This window comes from Sapajus apella, unplaced genomic scaffold, assembly GCF_009761245.1.
Source record: "Sapajus apella isolate SASKATOON/1434 unplaced genomic scaffold, GSC_monkey_1.0 scaffold129, whole genome shotgun sequence".
Classification (NCBI taxonomy): Eukaryota; Metazoa; Chordata; class Mammalia; order Primates; family Cebidae; genus Sapajus; species Sapajus apella.
In genome coordinates this window covers 239,607-248,681 of record NW_022437069.1, presented here as the reverse complement: position 1 = coordinate 248,681, position 9,075 = coordinate 239,607, and the positions used below count along the sequence as shown (strand labels likewise).

Below are 9,075 nucleotides of genomic sequence, written 5' to 3'. Positions count from 1 at the left end.
AGCTACTCAGGAGGCTGAGGCAGGAGAATTGCCTGAACCCAGGAGGCGGAGGTTGCGGTGAGCCGAGATCGCGCCATTGCACTCCAGCCTGGGTAACAAGAGCGAAACTCCGTCTCAAAAAAAAAAAAAAACATCTACTGACTAATAATTGGTTGTGACTAAAGTTTTCTTTCCTTCTTTTTTTTATTTGGAGACAAGGTCTGGTTCTGTCACCCAGGCTAGAGTGCAGTGGCAATCTCGGCTCACTGCAACCGCTGCCTCCCAGACTCAAGTGATCCTCCCACCTCAGCCTCCTGCGTAGCTGGGAAGGCAGACATACACCATCACGCTGGCTGATTTATGTATTTTGTTTGTACAGACAGGATTTCACCACGTTGCCCAGGCTGGTGTCAAAGTCCTGAGCTCAAGCGATCGGCCCACTTTGGTCACCCCAGAGTGCTGGGATTACCTGCCTGAGCCACCACACCCAGCCTACCTAATGTTTCTTGTTTGCAAAAGATGTCTTCCATGTTGATCTTCCCTTAGATATTTGTTTGCTTGTTTGGGATGACTGCTCTTCTCAAGAGGCTTTTCTGCCTAAAGTACTATAAATCATGCACCAGCTGAATAAATAACAAAGGGTTTCGTGTCCTCGTGGCTTTTGTGATTCTGTCAGCACCTGCTCCACTGCTTTTATTGCTGCAGAATCACTGGGTCTCCACCTGGAGGCCGAGCCCACCCCCCACGTTTCATTAACACCTGGGAGAGCCGACCTCCTAGCCTTTGCAGCAGTAGCAAGAAGAAGCCACAGCAGAAAAACGAAAGTTGAGTCCAGCCAGCCCTTTTTAGGGGCTGCATAAATGGCTTCTGTCTCCCCGTCCCACGTTGGCCTGGCCTGCTTCTCCGGGACATGTCTGTTCTGAGTGCTTTCTGCACAGCAGGGGACAACAAAGATAGCATGCTCTGATCTGTGTAATGATCTTGGCAGTGTTCTTCTTTCTTCATAACTGCATTGTTTCCGGCAGCCCCTTTTTGGTTTTCTGCCAGGTCACCCCCTGCCTCTGGCTAGCTGGTAAGGCCTGGCAGGATGGAGACCCTCCCGTCAGCCTTGAGAATGTGGCCCCAAAGTAACCACATACTGTAACAGAATTGCTTGCAGAAAAAAGAAACCAAAAAAAAAAAAAAGTCCACAGTCAACTTTTGCAAGCTGTTGTGTTTTCTCTTGCAGTTTTTCTACCTCTTGTCCTTCTGGGTAATAAAAAACAAAAACGGAGTGGGGGAAGAGAAGGGAAAGCAGACATTACCAAATTGCCATTTTCTTGTTAAGCCCATAAACAAACATCTTGGACGTGCTAATCCTTCTGCCAGAGCACAGAAACTAAGGGCATTAGAAAACGTTTGTTTAATTTTGTGATTTTTAGGAGCAAGTGATCAGTAAATGTTCTTGAGTGAGGACATTTTCTTATTTCCGTTATTTATTCCTCCGCTTTGGGAAATACTTATTTCCTCAATAGCCCACACAAAGCTGGAGACCTTAAAAGGCATCTGGCTCAACACACCGGGCTTGTGAAGAGGCAGCTGCGGCCTGGCCTGGGTAGAGCTTACCAAAGGCCAGCCCTGCCTGCTCTCAGTTCCCAAGGTAGAAGCGGACGCTGACCTGCCCACACCTGCCCGGAGCACGCTCGCTTCTGCACGGGGCCTGTGGAGAGTCCTAAAAATGCATGGTCTCCCATCTCATGTATTAGAACAGAGCAAACCATATTCCAGTGTTCACTGCTGTTGGCTCCCTTATTTAATTTTCATAACTTTTGTTTGTAAGAGTAAAGCGCTTTGCAGCATCACCTGGAACCTAATCTGATAAGCATTAAAGCTCACACTCGTGCAAAAGCCAGTACCAATTTCCATGCTTGTTTTCAATGAGCCTGGTGTTTGGGATTTCTTGTTTTTGTTGAGATGGAGTCTCGCTCTGTCCCCCAGGCTAGAGTGCAGTGGTGTGAACTCGGCTCACTGCAACCTCTGCCTCCTGGGTTCAAGCGATTCTCCTGCCTCGGCCTCCCAAGTAGCTGGGATTACAGGTGCCCACCACTGCACCTGGCTGATTTTTGTATTTGTAGTAGAGATGAGGTTTCACTGTGATGGCCAGGCTGATCTCAAACTCCTGACCTCAGGTGATCCATCTGCCTTGGCCTCCCGAAGTGCTGGGATTACAGGCGTGAGCCACCGCATCCGGCCAAGGTGGGATTCTTTTTTAAGCACTGCCAGCCAAAGCCAGTGTGCTGTGTGACTTTGCTCCACCCTTGGAGCAGCCTCTTTGTGCTCCACTCTCCTTTCCACTGACCCAGTCTGCTCCCCCGATTGAGAGTCCCTGTGCAATGAAAGAATAAATGTGGCTCTTGGCCAGCAACCTCACTTCCCCACCCTACCCTCAGAGTTTTACATCTTCAGAACCACACACAATGAACCAGTTGTGCTCTGGGCTCTCTGAGTGGGAGTAAATGGATGGCCCAGGTGAAATGGAGGCTGCCGTTGGCAGATTCATTCTGTAAATCAACATAAACAGCAGGTTTTCACTCTGGGCTTAATTTCTCAGCAGGAAATCAGCAGAGGGAAACTTCAGGCTGCCTCTCTGCCAGTTTAGCAGATCTTTGCCAGTTCTGTAGTAAAATTGCCCTGGAGCCAGAGTTTAAGTCATGGAGCCCCACCGAAATGTCACCCCCCACAGGCTGTGGCCCTGATACTCTGTACCCCCCATTCAGACGGGAGGCTACTTGCATGCCCAGGTGCCAAGGAATTCGTGTTGGGCCTGACTTCAGCCTGGTTACAAAGCAGCGGGAGCGGCTTCTGTAGGTAGTGCTGCCCGCAGTCCTCACTGTGAACATGCCGCCCCGCAGTTTGCTTTGTTTTTTATTTCATTTAGGGGTGGGAAGGGAGCTGTTATCTTAAGGTCTGCAAGAAAAGTGATGCGGGAAGGACTTCGTAATCGGCTGTGGCGGCGTCTTCCTTGGCTTTAGAAGGCAGTGAGTAGGAGGGAGAGCTGACAGATCTCTGGGTGTAGGCAGGTGAGCCAGGGAGCTTCTGGACACGGCCCTGACAGACAGGCCAGACCCTGGGATGAGGCAGCTCTGTCCTCCCCTGGAAGCCGCATCTGCAGCCTTCCTGGGGCGAGCCAGGAAGACCCCCAGCTCTGCCCCTCCTGGCCACCCAGCTCCACCCCACAGCTGCCTTGCCCTGGACTGTGCAAGTCCAGTCACTCTGGGGCTCCTGTCAGCAGGGAGCTGGGGCCTTCCGACAAGGTGTTTCACTCTCTCAATCTGGTCGGAATAGATAAGGGCACGTGAACCTCCGCTTCTCTGGGTGTAGGCCGGGGAAGGTGTGGGTGGAGAGAGGGCGGTGGGTTGGTCACAAGTTAGAAAATTAAGAAACAGTCCTTAACATTTCAGAAAGAAAAATTCAGGACAAATTTGTGTGAAGGGCAGCGGTTCTGTATTCCTTTGGTAAAGGAAACTTACCTTATCTGGAGGGTGTGTAGGCAGAAAATGCAGGAGGGAAGTCCTGTTATGGCGCTGTGCAGGTAGAGAGGAAGGTCATTCACTTTTGGTTTAATTGAACATTTTCCTTTTCTCTCTGTCACATTTCAGGGGGTCTGCCACATGGAGAAAGATAGCTTCCAAAACGAAATCCAGCATCACTGGATCCAGTTCAGCCTCGCATGCTTCTCAAGCGACATCAGGAGCCAATAGAAAATTGGGGATGATGGCTCCACCGAAGCCTATAAATAGACCGTTTCTGAAGCCTTCGTATGCATTCGCATAACAACCGAATCGCAATGTACAGAGACCCCTTTCTTGTTTGTCAGCATCTGACCATCTGTGACTAGAAAGCTGTTATTCTTGTTACACCACTTGAAATTTTTACTCGTCTCTATTAATATTTAAATAAATGCTGGGGGTGATCTTATTTTTAAAATAAACACTTTTTTTTGAACAAGCATGTTTTCCTGCCACCGCAAGTGTTGTGGCCGTTGTTTCTCAGAACGTCTGAGGCAGCAGCTGAATCATCTCCATGCGAGAGATTCTGAGCATAGCATGAAACCCAGAAGCCAAAGGAAGAGCCACCCGTGGGCCCGTGTGAAACTCAAGACAACACAAGCAAAATTCAACGACAGATGACAGGGAGAAGAGAAGAAAATGTATTACAAATGAGTAGTATCCATGATCTACCAAACACCTGTGAACCAGCCGGAAACATCCCAGTGGACAGGCGGACGAAGGATGCAAACAGGCTAGTCTCAGAAGAAGAAATACGCGTGCCCACGGCCGGGCGTGGCGGCTCACGAGGTCAGGAGTTCAAGACCAGCCTGACCAACGTGAAACCCCGTCTCTACTAAAACTACAAAAGTTAGCGGGGTGTGGTGGCACATACCTGTAATCCCAGCTACTCAGGAGGCTGAGGCAGGAGAATGGTTTGAACCCAGGAGGCGGAGGTTGCGGTGAGCCGAGATCGTACCACTGCACTCCAGCCTGGGTAACTGAGCGGGAGGAATACACATCCTCTGCAAATATGTGAAAATGGTCAATCTCCCTGAATAAAAATAAGATAAAACCATGTGAAAGCATTTTTTTTTGCCTACAAATTATCCACACTGGATAATATCCCAGTATTTGGGGTTGGCGCGAGAGTGATTGACAGGTGGTTTGGGTGGGAGCATGTGACCGTCCCTGTAGTCCTTTGGCACTGCGGTGGCCTCACCTCTCAAGATCCTCCATAATGGGCCAAGTGGCCCCAGCATCTTAGGTAGGATTTTGGCCTCTGTTTCCTGAACTCCAGTGGCCCTGTTTTTGGAATCATGTGTTTCTCAGCTGTAGGTCACCTCTGCCTGGTTCCCACACAGCAAGGAAGTGGCATAGGTCTCGAAACACCACACGTTGGTCTGCCCTTTGTGTGGTGTTACCTGTGATGTCACTCAGGAGGGTATAGCTGGGGAGACCCTGCCTCTGCCACAGGTGTGAGGAGGAGGTTGATTGGAAGCCGCGTGGACTCCGCCTGGGGACTCAGTGCTGAGAGAGACCCACACTTGTGGCAGCACACCCACTTCCTGCCTCCTCGTCTGCCTGCGAGCCTCAACTGCCGCCTGTGGCTTTGGCTTTGCATTTAATGGCAGGGACTGGCCAGGCGAGTTTGCTGAGGGCTGTATGCCATCAGCTCAGATGCCTTCCGGATCTGACATTTTCAGAGGCCGTCCTTCTGACCAGAAGAACCTTCTCTGGCAGTGGGGAGTGGAAAGGAGACCAAGTAGCCAGAAGCGGAGACCCCTGGGGTAATGTCCCCAGCGTGAGGCCACCTTGGAGAGTGGCTCGTCCAGCCAGGGCATCTGGTGGGAGGCATCATTCCACCTGCTGCAGCAGCTCTGGCCTGGGTGGTGGGGGTGGATTCTGGTGCAGACACGTCAGTGCTGGGCTCTGACCACGTCCCCTTGTTCCTTCTGGAGATGGAGCTCAGCCCTCAAGGTTTCAAGCTCTGCCTCCAGGGGTTCCCAAGGCCGTGGGGGAACAGAGGAAGGTAACGTGCGTGGAGCCTAAAGGCGGAGCACAGAGCCCATGTGGGGTCCACCGTACCCACAGCCCTTCCCTGTGTCCTGGGAAGAGCTAATGGTGGCTCACCCCTGCCTCCCAACAAGGAACCTGAGGCCTGGAGACCTCTGACTTGCCTAAGCTGAAATGACCACAAGCAGCAGAGCCAGGCCCACACCCAGCTCTTGAAAACATTCTAGGTTGGAATAGGCTCTGTTCAGTTTCTCGACCCGAGAGCAGACACAGAAAATGCAAGCAGCCTCCTTCCTCCAGCTCACCCTCCAGCCCTCCCGGACCCCCCAGGGAAGGCTCTGCATTTGCCAAGCACGACCCCAGGAGGGACGAAGCAGGCAAACTTGCCCTGAACCAATGCCAAGGCATTGAAGCCAAGGACAGATCCGTGGTGACAGCAAAGTTTCTCTGGGCTGGGCCCTGCTGGCAGCCCTCCATGGGCACAAATCACCTCCACCTGGGGCAGAAGAGGGCACGAGACCACCAGGGAAGGCCAGCCTGGGACTCATCATGGACTTGTCCTCCCCGAGGTACAGGAAGGCCTGACTCTCCCACACTCACTGTCACCCATTGGAAGGGCACAGGCCCGATTGGACTCTGACTCTGCAGCTCCACACACACCCTGCTGAGGCCTTCACGTTGCAGAATGCCGGCAGGCAGGCCCTTGCTCACCTCCGGGAACAGGGAACCCACCACTCTCAGAACAGAACAAGCACGGAGAGCCCCCCTGTGCTAAGGGCTGTTCCGGGAACCCAGGAAATTGATTACTTCCATCCCTCCCGCAGCCCTGGGAGGCAGGCACAGGATGTTGGCCTTTTTTATGCAGAAACCAGAATTCAGAGAGGTTACGTAACTTGCCCAAATCCACGCAGCTAGGAAGCGGTGGTAAGTAGGGTAACACACATCTCGACTTGCCCTGAGAGTCCCGGTTTACATCTGTTGTCCCGGTGTCATAATTAACACAGCTCACTTTCATTCTCAAAAGTGTTCCGGCTCAGACTAGAAGTTCGGTGGCATCAAGAACCTGAGCCCTTTCCCTGAACTGTCCACCCTCCTCCCCCAACCCCACTTTCCACCCAGAGCCTCAGGGGCCACCTGCTGTCGCCTGCTCAAAGCTCCAGGCCTCTGCTGCAGACTCCAGGGACAGAGGCTGCAGAATTAGCAGCTAGCACCGCTGAGCTTCGGCTTTTCTCCAGAAGAGGAAGCGGAGGCTGCGGTCCAAGCCCTTTCGCTCTTCTTGAGAAACTGCTGCTTCTCCCACTCCTGCAGCAGTCTGGAGCTGTTGTGAGTCCCCAAGGCCCACCCTCCCAGAGTCCCCACCCGGCTCTTTCTCTGGCTCGGAGCTGCTGCCTGGTGGGGACCCCCTGGCCTGGGACCCCAAGCTGCCAGAGGCCTTTGGGCAGAGACAATGGCTGAAGGGTCTTCCATGGTGGCTGGGGTGGAATCCCCAGGGGCTCCAGCAGCCACTTCTCCCTCGGTGCAGCTGCCACAGCCCCGTGCGGCCGCAAAGCCAGGGCTCAGAGAAGCCAGCGGGCCGGGCACACCCACGGGACCCAAGCCGGGCCCAGACCCTGCTGGGTGCCCCAGCTCTTGGGTACAACCTCCGCTGGGAGGCTGGGGCTCAGCTCTGCAGCCGGGCAGGGCAGACCCGGGACTTCGTGACAAGCCTCTCGACCTGCAGAAGGCTCCTGCTTCTCAAAATGCACTCACTCTGTTGTCCCCCCACCCAGAAAGGCTCTCCCAGGCTGGACCGAGCTCCCTGTTGGCAGGAGAGGAAGGGAGAAAACCCTCCCTGGTTGGGGTGGGCTGTGGACCCTGCCCCACAGAGTCGCCACTGGGAAGAAGGATGGGACGAGAAGGGCAACGGAAGCCAGAACTGGAGTCCAGAAATCCCCAGGGACGGTGAGGCATCTCTGGCTCTTGGCTCAGGTCTATTCACCCAGAGAGCCTGTTTGTCCCCATGGGTCCCACACACCGGCCACAGGCGTCTGCCTGTCCCGGCCCCATCTACTCAGTCCCTGCCAGGAGCCACAAGGCCCCATGAAGGTCAGGCCCTGGCACTATGCCCAGGCCAGGAGTGGAGCAGAGACCTCAGGTCCCTGCTTCCTGCAGGGAACACCCTCCTCAGTGGGGTGAAACCTGGAGTAGGGACCCTTGGGGCGGCAGGTGGCACTGGTGCCCCCAGAACTGCTAACGCAGAGTACGGGTCTGAAGAGAGAGTCACCATTAACAGACCTGAAACCTCCACCTGGAAGGAAGGACATCAGAGACCCCGAGAGACACCAGGACTTCTGCCCAGAGCCCAGCCTTGAGCCGCTGTGACGGGGAGGCAGTTAGCCCTGCTAACCCCAAAGGCGAGCTCAGCAGTCAGCGCCAGGGAGACCAAGGTCAGCCCATGCCAGCCCCACTGCAGACACCTGCCTGCACGGTGAGTGTGCAAACCAGGACAGGGATCCACCCTCGCACCTCGTCACCGCCAGGTCTGGAGTGGGCAGGACCTGGCCCCTTCCTCAGCCACTGAGTGCCCTTGGCAAGCTCTGTGGCCTCTCTGAGCCCCAGTGTCTCATCTGCACCATAAACATGTCACCTGGTCTGGCCTCCAGGGTGGCTGCGGCAGCCTTTTGGTCAGATATTCCACAAACATTTCTTAGCCAAGCAGAGCTCCAGCATGGTTCAGTCTTCAACCAGGGCACAGGCAGGGAGGGAAACACCGTGGGAGGAGGAGAGAGCAGTGCTGGGGTATGTGGGGATGGGGTGAAAACCCCAGGTCCAGCCCGGGGCCAGTGGGCGTAGGGTAGGGTGCCCAGGGCGCTGAAGTGGCCAAGTGGACCATTCCAGGGTCCGGCCACCCCTGCTGAAGCCACCCTGTGCTTGCCTTGCTGGTCTGCTCCTCACCTAGGAAAAGCAGAAAGGACACGGCGCACACCGCGGGACCCTCTTCCTGAGCGGAAAGGCCCTGTGCCAGCCTGGCCACCGCCTCACTGTTAGGACATGCACACCCCAGGCTGGGCCGCCTGCCTGTATGAGCTCCAGCTCAGGAAGCGGGCACAATGGGGGTGACCCCAGTCCACCTGCCAGGATCCCTGCCCCACAGGCTCAGCTTAGGGCTGTACCTTTGCCCCAGATCTGGGTTCTAGCCCCAGGGACTTGGCACATAGCAGGTGACTAATAATAGCTTGTTGGATGGATGCACGAGCGGATGTGTGGGTGAGTGGGTGAAGGGGCGCTGTGAAGACACCTGCCTCACGGCCTCTCATGGGAGGAGACAGGGCCTCAGGCTGGCAGGGCCTTAAAATCCTGCAGCCCCCACAGCCAGAACCAGGCTGATGGGGACGGTGGCCCAGGTCACCAAAGGCCCACTTGTGACTTCTGCTGGCTTCATCTGGACAAGGGGAAGCAATTTTCCAGCTGGCTTTGGTTTTCACTTAGGCTTTCTTTCTTTCTTTTTTTTTTTTTTTAGATAGAGTCTCACTCTGTCACCCAGGCTGGCGTGCAGTGGTGCGGTCTTGGCTCA

General features: G+C 54.6%; 1 protein-coding gene across 7 annotated transcripts in view; it reads left to right on the top strand.

Annotated features, from left to right (window-relative positions):
* The window catches only part of BLM (BLM RecQ like helicase), a 96,590-nt gene extending 92,624 nt beyond the window's left edge, over positions 1 to 3,966 (top strand). For all 7 annotated transcript variants that reach the window (XM_032262430.1, XM_032262434.1, XM_032262436.1 and 4 more), the window contains one exon: positions 3,618 to 3,966. In XM_032262430.1, coding sequence (XP_032118321.1) covers positions 3,618 to 3,792 — 175 coding nt within the window. In that variant the 3' untranslated portion in view covers positions 3,793 to 3,966. The remainder of the gene's footprint in view (positions 1 to 3,617) is intronic.
* The last annotated feature ends 5,109 nt before the right edge of the window (positions 3,967 to 9,075 follow it).